Source organism: Callorhinchus milii, unplaced genomic scaffold (assembly GCF_018977255.1).
Source record: "Callorhinchus milii isolate IMCB2004 unplaced genomic scaffold, IMCB_Cmil_1.0 Scaffold26, whole genome shotgun sequence".
Classification (NCBI taxonomy): Eukaryota; Metazoa; Chordata; class Chondrichthyes; order Chimaeriformes; family Callorhinchidae; genus Callorhinchus; species Callorhinchus milii.
The window spans coordinates 1314776-1332330 of NW_024704767.1; the positions used below are offsets into that span (position 1 = coordinate 1314776).

At 37.5% G+C, this 17555-nt stretch overlaps 2 protein-coding genes across 3 annotated transcripts in view; both read left to right on the forward strand.

The window, feature by feature from the left end:
* The first annotated feature begins 247 nt into the window (after window positions 1-247).
* LOC103189358 (protein FAM227B-like) lies at window positions 248-3474 on the forward strand. The gene is made up of 6 exons (XM_007909720.2): window positions 248-259; window positions 358-610; window positions 869-939; window positions 2044-2088; window positions 2511-2609; window positions 3271-3474. Exons 1-6 carry the CDS (start codon window positions 248-250, stop codon window positions 3472-3474), a joined length of 684 nt encoding a protein of 227 aa, XP_007907911.2.
* Window positions 3475-3596: 122 nt separating this feature from the next.
* Window positions 3597-17555, forward strand: part of LOC103186978 (protein FAM227B-like) — a 56867-nt gene continuing 42908 nt past the window's right edge. For both annotated transcript variants that reach the window (XM_007906273.2, XM_007906277.2), the window contains exons 1-3: window positions 3597-3641; window positions 5820-5946; window positions 7049-7177. In XM_007906273.2, the coding sequence (XP_007904464.1) occupies window positions 3603-3641; window positions 5820-5946; window positions 7049-7177 (295 nt within the window). In that variant the 5' untranslated portion in view covers window positions 3597-3602. The remainder of the gene's footprint in view (window positions 3642-5819; window positions 5947-7048; window positions 7178-17555) is intronic.

Sequence of the window (17555 nt, forward strand, 5' to 3'; positions counted from 1 at the left end):
ATGAAAGGCATTGAGACATCTCAATAATGTGATAAGGTACAATATCAAATGCAAGGATTATTATTATTATTATTGGTTTGGAGCTATATTTTTCATTGATTGCAGCATGAGGGAGAAGAGAGAATAAAGAGTGCCGCCAAAATATATTACAGGTTTAATTAAAATATTATATTTTTTAATTCAAGTCACACTAAAACACAGGGAGGAATATAAAATCGAACCATTTTACCCTTGATTTTGCGAAAACATGCTCTCATGTGTTTGAGATTTTCAATTACACGTGCTCTCGTGTGTCATTGAAAATATTACGTTTCTTACTTTCTAATTTGTGAAATTCATCTTTGTTGCTTGTTGCAGGAATCCTGGCCACATTTTTACCCTGAAGACTACAAAATTAACTTCCGAGACCACCTTGACGTGTTTTCTTCACCTCAGAGCGTGTTTGCGTATTTTTTGCAGCATGCACCTTTTAGGGTGGAGCTTCTTGTTAATGTGGAAGAAAAACTAAATTCTTTTATAACCATTTTGGAACCATATTTTTCACATATCTTGACCGACGAATCCAGACCATCTAAAATCAAAACACATCTTTTCTATGTACCATCAGAAGGTAAGTGAACATGCTCACTATAGAGTTGTGTTATGAGATAAATTGATTTAATGCTCGCAACTATTTTAATGGACTGCAATCCACAGAGCATCGTAGTCAAATATTGTATGGAGAATTGAAAGCATTTAAAATAAAAACACAAGTAGAGCAAAACTCCTAGTCTAAAAAATAGTAAAAACAATTCAGCAATACAGCATTGATTTTTCCAATGATTTAACTTATTTCAAGCTCATGTGTATCTTTCAATTATTTTTCCAGATTTTCTGAAACAAATCCGAAATTCTGATGCATTGAAAGCGCACAGCAGCAGAAAACCTGCAAAAATGAAGGTTTGAAAATTAGAATAGAAAATTATAGTCTCATTTCATCCCCCCTTACGCCTGATATACTTAATGGATTTGATCACACTTACAACTACTCTACGGAACTATAGGGCAGTCTGTCAAATATTTGGCTGAGATAAACTAGTTGCAGATTAGCAATATTATGAATGAATGAATGAATGAATGAATGAATGAATGAATGAATGAATGAATGAATGAATGAATGAATGAATGAATGAATGTTCCTTGAAATACAACAACAACAACTTGCATTTTATAGTGCACTTCACGTGGGTAGCATCTTGGAGTGAGATAAGTTAAAGGTCAGGTATTTTCAATGTAGTTTCACATTATATGTCAATATGATATCTATATATTAAAGTTAATTTCTAGGACTATATTTGCCACAGAGGTTTAGCGAAGGAATACAGGGGCAATAATTAGACAAACTAGGGCTCTTCAGTCTTGAAAGAAGACGTCTCAAAGGGAACCTTATAGAGGTCCATAGAACTTTAACGAGTTTGACAAAGTAAACCCAGAGACACTAAGATAGTAAAACAAGTGGACGAAGGTATAGCATTGCAGAGGATAATTTCAAGACAGACATCGGGAGGTATTTGTTTACTCAGAGAGTGATTCATGTCTGGAACAGGTTACCAGGAAGATTGATTTAGGTCAGGACACTGGACTCTTAAAAATCAGCTTGATGCTGCAATAGGAAGATGGTATGGTTGGTATTCTAGAGGGATGAGATCAAGTGTCTTCTTCTGAACTGATCTTGTGATCTTGTAAATTGCAGCCAGTGCAGATAAGAGCACAAATCAATTATTTGGCTTGTGCTTCAAATTTCCCTAATTTGATGTGATGCATAGTGAGAAGTTTAGGACAGATATACACTGCTCCAGATTGCTGGACAACTGTAACAGTTTCGCTCTAGTTCAGATTAACACAAGTTGAAATGCTATTCAATCAGTTGTACTACGTATGTAATATCAATTTAAATATGAGACAAGTTAAAACCTCAGAATTGTTGCTCACAGCATTCCATTTATTAACATTGGCTTAAATCTTTTTGAAATATAATCCCTGATATTTGTCTCTTTGTAACAGACTTTGGAGGAATCCTTGGTGGTCAGTGTAATGAAGAATGTTGAGGTAACTTCCAATTTAATATTGAATTGTTTGCATTTCAAGTTTATTGTTTCTTAATTGACCAACTAACTATTAAATAAACTATTTTATTATTTTTAACTAAGGAGAGTTTAAAAAGATCATTTGGAGGCTATTTGAAATTTTGAATACACACAAAAAGAAATCCTGAATTAAAAGGGAGCAAATATTGTTCAACTATGAAATTATATTTTGACATTTGTTGTAATAGAATTGTGGAAATGAGAAAAGCCTTTTCATAGAATCATAGAAATCACAGCATAGAAGGATTCCAATCAGTCAGACCATCAACATTCCCTTCTCCTTCATCTTTGTGGGAATGGTTTACATTGAATGTAGGTTCTTTCACTTCCTCCCAAGAGTCATATTCCTCCTTCAAATGTAACTTGACTACTGTTTTCATTTAGTCTTGCAGTTTCCCAGGCTTCAAATTAAATGAATTCACTGAACTGGCTGGTAATCTTGACGCTGTACAGATGCTGTGCTGGATTATAAAAGCCCAGAATGTAAGTATTTTGATGCAAGTCATTAATTTCCCATTATTTACTGAGGTCTTGTAGAATTTCTGTTCGCTGAGGTTTGCACAAATCCACTTGCTGGGTATCCATTCTGGCATTTCTCCTTGTTGTTGGTTAACGTGACCTCCAAATTATAATGTTGAATGAATATAGTTTACCAGGTGGAAAGTTGGGATGCAAACAACATAAAGTGTGAATTACAATGCAACTGCGAATAAACCAGACGTACATTTAGCAGAACAAATGTCGTAAGTTCCCTTTTTTTAAAGGTAATACTGTACTAACAATTCAGACTACTATCGCGGGAAAAAAGCATATTTTTAGCAATTGGTCACTTGATGTTGTTTATATTTCTCTCTTTGTTCAGCGGCACTGTACGTATACAATTAAAGTCTGAAAGTTGAGAATTAGATTTGTTCTAATTACAAACATTTTGTCGCACATTCCACATTCAGCATTTTACAGTTCAGTTTCCTCTATATAGTTTATTATTGCCAATCTCGTCCGCTTTGTATAGATTATTAATGCTTGTCTTTTTGAATGAAATTAAACTCGCGGTGAGTATAATTCCTCCTATTAAACCAGGTATTCTTTCCAGTATTGAACCATTAAGTATCAATAATAGTAACCGTTATGAATTTCATAACAGCGTTCATTTCCCAGAATCTGGAGGACGTTGTTCTTCTCCGAGGCATCTGCTGCCATCTTCAAGATGCTTTTTGGTGGTTTTTCCTTTCCAAGTATAAGGTACAGTAACTCAGAAATACTCGTTGATGATAATCAGAGGGAAACGGTGATTTCAAATAATTTTGGGTCAATTTTTGTGGGAGAATACTTTACGTATAAATATTGAACTGAAAAGATTGATGGAACTTTGCTCTTAACAAGCTTTTTTTTCATATTTTACCAATATAAAAGCCTTGCCAAGAAGTTCAAGACAAGCTGTTCAATAGAATTGCTGACAGTTTTGTGGCACTGTTTATGGGGACACCTCGCAAAATTCAAGATAAGTTCTTCTTGGTAATGTCAAGAAAATTATGTGATTGTAAAATTTAATGTTCTACCTGCAGACTATTATTTGCAGCTTAATTTAATATATATGGATATATATGCCTTCCTTTGTAATCACCACATTGCAAAATCTATTCCTCGCACTGTTTTTTAGGGGATACTTCAACTTAAACAGAAAATAAGCCTCTCAAAGTACAGTACATATTATATTTTTGTAATGCCAACAGGTAACTAGATGGCCATCGTTACTCATGTAACAATAATACAAACAGAAGCACCAAATGACGAAACTAACAACAAAACTTTCAAAGTTGAGACTGAATTCAACAATTTGCCAAATTCTGGACACTCTAAAATGCTTCATAAATAAAGTAAATCTAGACCCAAGTGGAATTCATGAACCTGTCATTTTGATCTCAGGAAAATTTAATGGCTATGATTATCCATGACATGTGCTTAACGGGTTACATTTAATCAGGAAATGGGGAAATGTCATACAAATTGAGCAGTAATACTCCTCATTTTAATGTTTGTGTGCTGATTGATTCATTACAACACAAGGATTGGATTTGTCATTTTAGTTGTACGTATTCAGTGCTAATTTGGCTCTTTCCATATATGTGAATAAATCAATAACTTTTTTTTAAAAAAAAGGTATCATCAAGTTATCTCCGATTTAGGTTTCCTGCTCTTTCGCATCTCCTTTTCGCACTCCCCTAAAGCCAAACACTGGGAAATGCATGAGAGGGGCTATGGACTTTACTGCTCGCTTGTCACCTTCCTACAACAACAACAACTTGCGTTTATATCGTGCCCTTCAAGCGGGGTAGGGTCCCGGAGCGCTTCACAGTGGCGGAGTCTGACAATGAGCCGGGGGAAAGGGCAGGGGAAGGTGACCGTAAGCACGATCAAAAAGGAAGGTCTTTGGGTGGGATTTGAAGGTGGACAGGGAAGGGGCAAGGCAGAAGGATTGAGGGAGAGAGTTCCAGAGTTTCAGGCTACAATGAGCTGAGCTGCATTTGGGAACTCATCGGAGGAGAGCTCCAGCTGGTGATCTCACTGACCAATTATAGTGTGCCCTGATGCTCCCAATCTATTGTTTCGCCCTCTTCCTACTTAGTATCTTGCATGATTGAACCCAGAACATTGGGAATTGAATCGAATCATTGCTCGCGTTAGAAAGAAAGCAAGTTTGGGAACCTGTTGGGCTGTAGCCAACCCTGCTTCGTTAAATGGTTGGCACGGTAACTCCAAGTCACACTTTTCCGGACGTCTGCATTCCATCAAACGCAGTTGTTTCCCCATCCAATTGCAAATAACAGATGTCTTTTATTGCTCAGCAACAAAACCAGTATTTGTTTCCCCAAACTACACTTTTTTCAATAACTTCCCAATGTGTGGCTTGACACAAACCCTTCATTCCCAAAATATGCTACAGTTGATGGATGGATTTCATTCAAGGTAGATACTTTTGCGATGCCCTGTCTGGGAGACATTCCACCCGGGTCTAAATGAAACCAGCCTGGCTATACTGGTAGCATTTTCACAACTGAGTCAGAAGGTTAAGGGTTCAAACCCCCCAACACGAATTTGAACTCAGCGGGAGTGTTGCATTGTCAAAGATTCAGGGTATCAGTCCCTTGCGGAAACCCATCGCCAAGCTTAAAAATATCCAAACCAAACTGAGAGTTCCATACAATCCCAACAATTTTGGGACGTTCCTGTATATGATGATAAATTTTTACACCAGACAATTATTCGACTTATCACATCTCCTGAGGTCTCCTTTTTCTTAACAGCTTTACACTGGCACTAGGCTCACTCCAGCACCTCAGCCAAGTGCCCATTATTCATATTTGAGACTCGGCACTGAGTGTTGGCAGGCTATTTGACCATGGGTGGGGGAGCGGGAGGAATCACTGTGATCTTTTCTCACCTGGCAGCCTTACATATAAATCTTCGGCACGATTTCTCGATAAATATTATGAAACAGAAGCTAGGCTTATTTTCACCTCCACGACTTGGGATATTGAGGCCAGTATTTAATATTAATAATAATAATTATTATTAATGTATTTAATACTGTATTGAATATATTATTGGCAGCAGTGTTGGTAGTTACGTAGGATGGTCTATTTTACAAAGTTAGTGTTTTTGATCTAAAATTTAAATTTTCTTTATTATTAGGAATATCATGATTTCTTAGCTCAGGCCATCTTTGCTGTTTTCTACAAATCTTTCCCAGAATCGCACGAACAGTTTGGTGCAGAATTTAAGACAGAGTTAACTGAACTGATTTCTCTGTGGTTGACAGGTATGATTTTCTTTCACCACCAGTCTATGCTATCACTGATAATGCATTCATAAATTCTCTGTGTGTGAATCTTTAAAGGTCTCTCTCCTTCCCCTCCTTAAATTACCTGTTTAACCCACTTGAGAACTTTAAAAGGGCGATGGGAGAGGGTTGCCCAGTTTGAATTCTGCTCACCGTCTTCATAGTAAAATGGGATCAAATTAAACTAAAGTAATACCCCACCTCTTCCAGCAGGGCTCCAGCTTAACCCAGATTTATAGTGGATGATTTGTGGGGTGAATTGTTTGCAAAATGGGCAATTTCTAAAAAAAATTGTGTATTGAATTCTGCTTTGTGCTATGAATTGCAGTCCATTTACTGGCCTGAGGGCATATGCTATAACTGCTGGCATGGGTAGCAGAGCATCTATAAGCACCATGTACAGCAGGACATTATTTTTTGTTTTGTCTGTTAATTTTATAAAAGTGGCATTTCACTTCATAATCCTCTCCCAAAAGCCAGTTGTAGAGCTCAGAACCTAACTCGATGCCAAGTTTTGAACACAACAATTTTTTTTTGGAGCCGTTTTTTGAGTTGTGCGAGTTTACCAGTTAATTAAACCCAACAGAATGAAGAAGTGTGTTTGTGGGGGAAGGAGGGATATTAGCTCATAAAAACACTACCACAGATTACTAAAATCCAGTGTGGTTCCAGGTCTTACAAAGTAAATTTCTGAGTAACCAATTTTGGTATTTTGCATTGAGGCTTCCAGACATCCTCAGCCTCCATACAATACTAAAAAATAATGATCTGAGGATGAATTACAGATGTAAATCGTGTGCCTTTCTTTCATGCACATACTGGTCCAAAACAACATTGGGTTTCATGAAGCACCACCTTAACATCATTATTCTGTGTGCAATTAGCTTAATTCAGGCTCTGGCTTCAAATAGTTTTTTCTGTGTGGGCCAAAGTGGCAGTGGTAACTTTTAGTGATTGAAAAAATGAAGCAGAATTATTGATACCTTCAGGAGTTGACGCAAGTTATTTACTTATTCCTAAAAAGAAGAATAAAATGCACTGTCCTACTTGATCTTACCTTTTTTGATGTTTTATTTTGCAGGATTAAAACCACCGCATTTGTCCTGGAAAAAATGGAACCTGGAATGGCTAGTGAATCTAACCATCGGAGCCAAAAAAGATGATTACGATGAAAAGGAAGAAGTTATGAACATGTTAGAAGCCAGGGCAGGTGCGTTGGTAGTTGTCCAAAATGTATTGCTATATTTTACTGCTTGATGTTTCCTTTGGATTATAATTCCAGTAGAGCTTGATGCTCTCAAGGCAGATCTTGATTCTGTTTTCATTGCCAAGTCCAGATGAAATACTCAAGACAGAGGCATGAAACAATGATTTTATTAAGACATAAGAAAGCAGGTCATGGTTCACATGCCATGCTGGAAATCAAACTTGTTTCATTAGGAGTTTGCACGCAGTCGACTAAGACAACTCGAGAGGTTCATTCTACGTCAAAGGTGTATATGGGTTTAAGTTGTTGTTGAGACAAGTATTTGTTTCAATTACAAGGTAGGAATTCTAGAACAGTATTCTAGAGCTACGAGTTACGGACAAAAGGTAGACTGCAAACACTAGGTTAATGCTCTGTTTCTTACGGCAGAAATAACATAAATCAAGAAATATTCAATCAAGAAAATGTTGTTAACCAAAAGATTACGGTCTTAACATTTATGTTTCTTCTCATATTTTGCATTCTTGCAAATAAATTTAATGTGTACCAGATAGGTTTTTATCAAATATATACCCTAAAATGTGGGCTGGCAAAAATATCTCCAGCATTATTAGACCTTTCCCTAATTAATAATACATCTTAGGACAGTGCTGTAATTTTCAACACTACTGTTGTCAGAATTTGTGCTAATTTCACATTTTGATTGATTTCATTTGTAAAATAGCACTACTATCAATCCTCCAGATAACCCTCTAGACAATCAGGGCTCCCTCTGCCTCCTCGTCCTCCTTGACCTCTGTTGCCTTTGATACCGTTGACCACTCTGTCCTCCTCCAATGAAAAGATGACTTATTATAACATTCTGAAAAGAAATCTGTAAAATGGACATAAGCCTTTAGGAATGTAAGAATAAGGATAGGCCATTCAGTTTGTCAAGATTATTCCCTAATTTTATTAGTTTGTGACTGATTTATTAATCTCATTTCCCTGTCTTTTCTCCATTTTCTTTAATGCCTTTACTTCTTAAGTAAACATTTATTCTATTTTCCCTTTCAAACAACCCAATTCTGTATCATTGGTCTTCTGGGGTAGTGCATTCCACATTTTAACAACTTTTTCTGTAATGTTTATCGATTCCGCTTTTCACCGACTACACTCTTAATTTTAAGATTATATCCTCTTGTTTTGGAAGCCTCTACCAAGCTTCCAAAATAGCTTTTTCGATCTGGAATTTTACGAAGTCTGGGAAATACGAAAAAAAAAACTCATTATGGTCGCCTCAAAGTATTTTTAATCAAAGTGTATTTGTTTCATACACTTTGATTTAACCACATTAATTCCTAGATCTCCAGGGCCATTTTTGTGGTCACTGTTCTGGCAATATAGAAGAAATGGGAAGGAGTTGCAGGCTTTCAATGAAATGCCACCCACAGAATTGATCTTTTTAATGCAAACTTGAATTGCCGAGTTCTTTTTACAGGGAAGTCACAGTTGACAAACAATTTTTTTAAAATTATACATCCCAGTAGGGATTCCTGATAACGGTCATGTTCATCTGCAGATTACATTTTAAGTTTAACCCCGTGAAGTGCTTTGAGACAACATGATAAGGTGCTATACCAAATGCATGGAAGATTATTATTCTGACTTGAGAGAAACCCTCTTCAAAAATATACTTGCATTCTATTCTGGCATTTGCCAGTGCAGAATTCCAGATTTCTTAACTAAGAAATAGGCTGAGAAATAGTGCGGAGTCTACACGATAGTGTGAGATGTTGGCATAGTAATAAAATAAATGTTCTACCAATAGATGCTCCAGATCTCTTAGTGGTATTAAGAGTGTACTTACATTCTCTTGAGAGAGGAACTAGGAAGTGCTTTCAGAATGCCTTTTGCCAAACACTTCACGCATTCCCTGAGTTATACGGTTGCAAGCATTAATCTTGACAGTTGATGGCGCTCCATCACAGCTCCTGTGGTTTTTTTTTAAATTGACACATGAAAATATGAGATAATATATGAAATCATCTTTTATTACAAACCAAAATTAATGTTTGTAACAGTTAGACAAATTAATATTTGTAATGCTTCAAAACACTTACACATTTCCAGAGGCGTTCCCGAGTCACTGTCGAATATTGAGATATTGGCAGCAGCAGCAACAACAACAACTTGGACTTATATAGTGCCCTCCACGCAGGGCGCTATATAAGTCTCGGAATGCTTAACAGTGGCGGTGCCCGACTTATCTTTTACAACATCCACAAAATAATATCGCTTTTATTTGCGGCATTCTGTTTTCAAATAGAAAGCTCTTTAGGCCTCCTTTGCACAAGACCAGTGTGTGAATCTTGTGCAAACGTCCTGTTCTTTTACTCACATTCAGTAGGATATCAAATTGTACCAAATCTTGAATTAAAGCAAAATATACAGATTTGATTAGATTTCCCTAAGAAAATCCCTTTCTATGTATAGGTAGACAATATTCAGATGTTCGCAGTTTCGTCAATGCAAAGGTATAGGTAGTAAAGCAACAGTGACACAATATGACCATAACTACAATTTCTAAATACGCTAAACTCCTATCTTGCACCAGAATTTTATGCAGGCTCAATGTGGACGTGCATTTTTTGAAATATATATATATTGCAATGTTTGGGTTTATGAAAATTGAAATGGAAAGATTCCTGTGATTCCTTTATGTTTTGCACATTGTTTATAGCCTTATTCTAACTGCTGAAGGAACACTTGTTGCCATTACGCAGCTTGGACCTAGTTCTCTTCTGTGTCTCCATTGAATTAACCATGCCCTTTCTAAATTATTCTGCATTTTATTCTCTGGCTCTGAGCACGTTGTTATCTGTTATTCATTTACAATATGTTTTAGGCAGTGTGGTCCACTAAATAAAATTGGCTGCTATACAACCTAGCTAGCCTGATCTCTAGTTGAAAAAAAAAGTTAGTTTAATAGACTACTACAAAACACAATGATTCAAACAGTTTGTTGAACTAACTTTGCACGACAGGATGTGAAATGGAGCTGTGATCGTTTTTGATTTATGGTATAAGTGTTTTCCCTGTTTAAAATTACTCCTTCGTGTCACGGATCCCTTGCTTGTTGTGGCAGATTTTACAATGTGTTCCAGCAGTGCTTGTTGGATTAAAATTGTGAACTTAGTCATGAATCCTGAAATGAGAAAGCCACATCTGGATTTGATTGATGATGCAGCCAAGTCTAACAATCAAATTGAGCTTATGACTTTCAGTTCTCTTAGCATTTTTCACGTTAAAATGTTGACGGTATGAAGAAAGCTGTCTTTTGTTCTTGCTGCTTTTGGCCGTCGGTGATGGCACACCCTGTAAAGATGATAATCGCAAATACAAAAAAAATTGAAGCATCGGAGCTAACTTTATGACTAAATTTATTTACCTGTGATCTTCTTCATATTTTTCCTGTCCAAATTGACGCTTTTGGTCTGACTGATTGGTTCGCTGAGGTCACACGGGAACTAAAATCTGTGTTTTGAAGGATTTCTCTTTCTTTCAATGAAAGAATTTCTCTTTTATTTTATAAAAGTAATAAAATACTTTCATTTTTAAAAACTTTTATTTTGAATCATGTCACGTTATCGTATTCTGGGTAAATGGGACAGAAATGCCAAAAAATTCAACCTTACAGAAAATATGAACGTTTGCATTGTCAACTCATGTGTTCGATGTGATGTTAGATTTTTCCACTGTCTTCTTCACTCTGTTGTCTCAAGCTTGCTTCATAACCCACCCCACCACCCGGTTACCCTCCACCCTTTTCGTCGATGTGCGAGCTTTCAGTCACTTTGCTCCTGCACTGTAAAATTTTCTCCCTAGTTCCCTAAATATATCTAGGATGATTCCAAAACTGTCAAGATTGGATGGAGTAGATGCCCAACAAAACCTGGGGTTATGGCTGCAGGATGCTCACTGGAAGACTGCTGTTTGCACATCTGTGTGTTTGCCTAGAATTTATGACTTTGGTAGTAACTCATCACATTGATAATTGGCATTTGTGCATCATTCTATACTTAATTGCTAATTTATTATTCAGTTGAAAAATGTAAGAAGTTCGGAGCGATGGCAATTCTTTGATCTAAACAACAAAGGAATAAAAAAAAACCTTGACTGATTGCTAGGTTATAATAATCCTGACTTATAATAGTGAATCTATGCAGTGAGTATAAACAGCCTTCTTGACCATGGAAAGCTTCATGTCCAGGTCCAAGTGTGCTTTCACCACATATCCACAGCTGCAGGCTTATCCTTTGGGGCCAGTGACGAGGAAACCAACCTTAGAGCGTGATTCAAGTTATAATTCAAGTTATAATGTTCATGCTTTGGAACGCCCTCTACCTTATAATAATAATAATAATAATAATCCTTGCATTTGATATAGCGCTTTTCACGTCGGGAGGACGTCCCAAAGCGCTTCACAGAACACACTGCAAAGTGAATTGACTGTATATTTGTGGGCGAACGTGGCAGCCAATTGCGCACAGCAATGTCCCACAAACATTCGTAGATTGAAAATGACCAATTTAATTATTGTTTTTGTTTTTTTGGAGGGATTATTATTAGGCTCTGTGTGGAGTAAGGAAACTTGCCCAAGGTTTCGCCCTCTGCCTGGAATTGAACTCAGGTCTCTCACTTGCAAAGCGAGTGCTCTAACCACTGAGCTACAGGACTCCACAGGACTACCTTACCCCTCCAGAGAGAGACACAGTGCGCATTCCATTCCAACAATTTATCTCTGGAATTTCCAGGTGTAGGTGAGATGCAAGGATTATCAGTTTGGCTTGGATACTCTTGGATACTCCCATTAACGACCCCTGACTGTTCAGCATTTTGGGACGTCCTCCTGACGTGAAAGGCACTCTATAAATGTAATTTTGTTGTTGTTGTTGTTAAGCATGGTGATGGGTTTCCATCTGTGTAAGATACCCCTGGCTGACCAAAAATATCTTGCTCCCTTCCTTCCCACCTTTAACACCCATCTTAAGACCTATCGTTTCACAGGTCTCCCCCTTACCCCCTCAGCCTCCGCCACCCCAGATTGGTCTCGTAATCAGTACTTTGAGACATCCTCCAGACATGAAAGGTGCTTTATAAGTGCAGGTTGTTGTTAGATAAATGGAAATTGCTGTTCACCTCAGATAATCTAACTCAGCATAACTCAAAAATCAAATCTTGGATCTTACTAATAACCTCAAAACAACATTTTCACTGGTTCCCTTTTTGGAACCACTTTGAATTCTTTTTCATTCTGGCATATATAGTATATTTCTACTGCCTCTATAATCTTATTCTTCCATGAATTACTTCTGGTAATATTTACCAGTCATTACAATTTCTGCTTCAAAATCTCTACAACCCAGAATAGGGGAAATGTGTATTAATGTTTCCCAAACTTGTGCTTTGCATCCAAGATTTGCTTAGTTTGTTTTGTAGTAATTTTGCCAAAGCTATGGGAAAGATAGAACCTTTCTTCTTTTCCATGTAGTCATTGTTTTCTTTCTAATCCCATCTAGTCTTGTATCCTCATAAATGAACGACTGTAAAGATCAACGTTATTGACAGGCAGCTCTTAACGCCAGGATTCTACAGTTCAATTTCCAATTAAGGAAACAAACTTTACTTAACAGTTGTGGGATTTTACATTTCATAGCTTTCACATTTTTCACGGCCCTTTTGATCAACATAATTATCAAGTTTCACTTGCAAGCGTCCGACATTTTGTCAGCCCTTCCATTGGAGTTCTCCATTTCAGTCCACTAATCCTTTTTGTCAGCCTGGCAATGCTTCAGCATGAGAACTGTATTAAATATTCCACGCAGAATCTTAAATTGTAGTATGTCAGCGTATCATCAGAATGGCAGGATTTCACCACCCACATTTTGAAAATATTTTTCATCTATGTTTTCCGTCCTAGTTTCCACACATATGATTCAGTTGACAACGATTTCTTCTCCCCCCCACCAGTTTTTTTTCCTCATAAAATGCTGCATTCCCATTCAGCTTTATTCGTTCATTTTATTCTGCCTATTCTCTTCATGATTCTATTGTTCTTCACTTTTGTTTTTTGGCCTGTTGTTTTCATCGGAATGCTTAAGGTAAGCTTTCCAACTTCTCCCCCAGACTTCTCTGTGATTTATAGCTGCATTAGATGTTTAGCAGGGAGGAGTTCCCGAGCGTATTGCTTCTGAACATATGTGACACCAATCATTTAACTATCTTAGTTTGGGATATCATTCAATAGTAGTTTGACGGCTACTTCGTTATTTCCACCTATCTATGTTCATGGGTTCATCGTGTCAATTTCCCTTGAGGTGTCTGAAGCTGATAGTCAAGTCCAGTCCTTTGATTAAATTGATTGACCCGCCTGCCTTTTGAACCACTTGTCACTTATATCTTAAGTACAGTGCCCAAAAACATTTCTCCTGCAGCTATAACCATGATCAGGAGATGACCTAGATCGGAAGAATACTTTCAAACTGGCTCAGTTGGCAGCACTCTCTACTCTGAAACAGAAGTTTGTAGGTTCTAAGAACCATATTGGACTTTGAGCTCATAGTCCAGGCTGACGCTCTTGTGTAGGGCTAAAGGTTTGCTGGCCAACAGAACCCCAAATAAAATTCATCTTTCACTTCATGACTGTTTGTGGAAAATATGTGCGCAAATATGTACCACAGCCATGAAATGATTGTATCAGGGAAATTGTTGATCAGGACACAGGGAGATGGAATGTCGGTTGAACATCTCATCCAAAGGACAGCACGTGTGTGAAGGTCTAGTTTCCTACACTATCTGATTCAACCACCACTTTAGGCAGCGAATTCCATCATCTCACTACCCTCTGCGTGAAGTAATTCCTCCTAAATTCTCTTTTTAATCCCCTAATTGTTTTCTCATATTTATGTGTTCTGGTTATGGACTGCACAACCAGTGGAAACAGCCTATTTATGTTAACCGTATCAAAACCTTTTATAATTTTAAATTATTAGGCCTCCCACTTAATCATCTCTTCTCCAGTGAAAAAAGGCCCAACCTATCCAATCCTACCAGATAGCAGTACCCCGCCAGCCCGGTATCATCCTCACAAACATACTCTGCACTCTTTTGATCGCTGCTATATCCTCCCTATAGTGTGGAGCCAGAAATAGACACATTATTCCAAAGGATGTGGTTTTGTATAAACTGAACATCACCTCTTCATTTTTATATTCTATCAATATGTGTGCATTGTCGTTTTAGTTCACAGGTGTTGGCTTGCTGTATACTATCCCAAGTATATGTTACAGGTACTGGAACCAGGTGCAGCAGCAACGAATTTTAGATTTCGTGCTAAGAAATACTTAGCCTGACTTGGCGCTGGTGCAACATGTTTATCTGGACAGTGTTTTATATCAGTTAGCTCGAACGTTCATGCTCCTGTATTTGGCTTTATCATTGGTTTCTTATTTTGATCCAGATGTGAACTGCATCATTTAGTGCAAGCTCTAATTTCATCTAGAATTCCATCTGTGAGGTACTTGTGCCAGCAATTCTGCTACATGTTTGTATCTGAGAGGTATAAATTACACTAATAGCCCCAATAAAGGACATTTATTTAAAGAAAACATACTCTTTAAATAACATTTCAGCAGTGTCCTATGGATTCAGGGATGTGTGCTCGAGTTTTGGACTGGAAGGTAGTGGCAATGCTCTCTCGCATTTTCATGTTGCCTACCAGAATGCTCGCAGGGAGTTCCTGACATTTACCATCCGCCTAGCGAGGGCACAAACCCAGGCTGATCTTCCTTCGGGGAGTAGGTAAGTGGGATCTCTTTGGAGTTGAACTGGTTCCAAGGTGACACGTTTGGCAACAGAATGTCAAAATCGAGCCAGCCCACTGGGGTTGTCTCAGTAGTCCAGTTCCTCAGCAAGATGTTTGTTCAGTGACTAAAATGTATTGCGGAGGTGGATAAACGAAGGCGATCATAGATGGCTTATGACAGTGACTCAAAAAACAGTTGTGGTTTTATTGTACTTTAGAACAATGTGCGCAATAAAGGGAAAAATATTGTTACATATTTGCTGATGAACCCTCGTGTTCCCTGATAACTGATTCAACACCAAACGACTCACTAACATGAAAGATGAAGAGTAAGGAATTTTATTATTAAGAAATGAGCTTGTCAAAATATAGTAACTGAATTTCCTGACATTCTAATGGAACCCTTTACACTGAGGTCCTGTTAAAAACATTAATAAGAATAACAGATGTGCGTTCCCCAAGTAGTTTAGTGTGCAAACCACCAACTTTAGCAAACCCGAATACAGATCTGAAGGTTGCAGGTTCATATCAAGGCTAAACTGTGTGATTTCACCAAAGGCCTTACACAGTGACACTTCAGTTGGCCTCAGAGAAGAAACAGGGTTACCATGCCGGAAGTTGCATATAAAATAATCCTTGCGTTTGATACGGCGCCTTATCAGGTCTTCGAGACTTCTCAAATCGCTTCACAGAATATACTGCAAAATCAACTGACTACATTATAGAAGTCTACTGAAGTGATTTTGACCCCCTCTATCACTCTAAAGCAGTGGTGGCCAACCCACAGCCAATTGCATACAGTATGTGTCCCACAAACAGTCGTGGATTGAGTGACCAAATTATTATTATTTTTGAAGGGCTTGTTACCCCTGAAAAGCAATCCACCAATCGACTAACAACCGGGTTCCTACTTACTGCTTGGTAAACAGAGGCATGTGGAGTAAGGAAACTTACCTAACGTTTCACCCTGCTCGGGAATCGAACCCAGGTCTTCTTGCTTGCGAAGCAATTGCTCTAAGCATTAAGCTACAGGACTCCACATAAGGACAGGATTGTTTTGATATTCTTTAATATACTTTGATATTCCCAAGACTCATAGATGACTAATGGGATTTGAGCAAAAACACAGTAGGCTCAAAATTGCACCAAGCCTTAGACAATAAGACCACATCGTCTTACATTTCACAATCGAACAGCATTGTGGAAAACATCTTAAAATTGGTCCTAATTTGGATATTGGTTCTTTTTGGAACTTGCGAAATATCAGCTTCCAAACTAATACTGATTTTAAGCATTTTGCACAATTTAAGATAAAATGATATTTTTGGCTAAAAGTCGGGGGATTTCATATCGATGGAGCCAAACCTTAATAGAAGGGAAAAAAGGAGTTACTTGCTTTCAGATTTTGGGAGAAAAAAATAACCAGTGTTTTCCCACATATTTTCTACCGTGTCAAACCAAGGTCAGAATTAAACCTAGGGTTGGCACCAGCAGAAGCCAGATGGAGTATTGAACAATGCTCTCCCCCTCCCAGGATATTGCATTTCTTTTTACAAATTGAAAATGCCACACACTGCTGTTGTGCATGCTTTCAATGAATGTTCCAAATCATTTTGAGTAGAGCAGAGGTTGTGGGCACAATTGTGATGTGAGGTAGGAGAGATTTGATTACTTGGTTTAAATAAAAGCCAACAGGCAAAAGGAGTTCAGAGCTGTCTTTGAAATTGGACACGATATTGGCACAGGAAAGTTAACTTATTCATTTTAACCTTTTATAGAAACTGTTTTCCAGTGCAGTGCAGAGATCAGAATTGAGGCAAAACGGGAGGGAGGGTGACTTAAGCAGCAGTCTGAAGTCTAAGACACGGTCTGGACAAGGTGTTGTAAAGAAATAAAGGGTGCCAAATGTGAATAGCGAAATAAAAAAGTTAATTTTTAAAAAATGTAAAAGTATGCATGATTCACTAAATTGGAATACTTTGTTGTAGACTTGCTATCTGCCTATTTTGCTGTATTTATTTACCAAGAGAAACTATAGATCAAACAGCAGAAAGCAGAGGGAGGCATTGTGAAATATCAGTGTACAATAACACCATCAACCCACTCACAAAGTTAACACTGATATTGCTGGTTTGAGTTCTTTTACCATTTCTCATATTGTTGATGTTAATCTAAAATCCAACAGTAATAAAGGTACTTTTCACTACCTTTATTATTTTTCCGCACGTTCTTCTACCCTTTCAATTAGAATGTATTAAGAATACTACTTTTTCAAAAATTCAAATCTGGAACAATAATTGGAAAAATACAGATGCACAGTAGAAAGTGGGTAAAACAATGTGCAGACTGACATGGATGAGTGATAATGATGTGCATACCATTAACCCAGGTATTACACATGGTGCCACAGATGCCATAAATGACAGAAAATAATAATAATAATCCTTGCATTTGATATAGTGCCTTATCACATCATCGCGATGTCTCAAAGCGTTTCACAGGATATACTGTAAAGTGGATTGACAGTGTATTTTT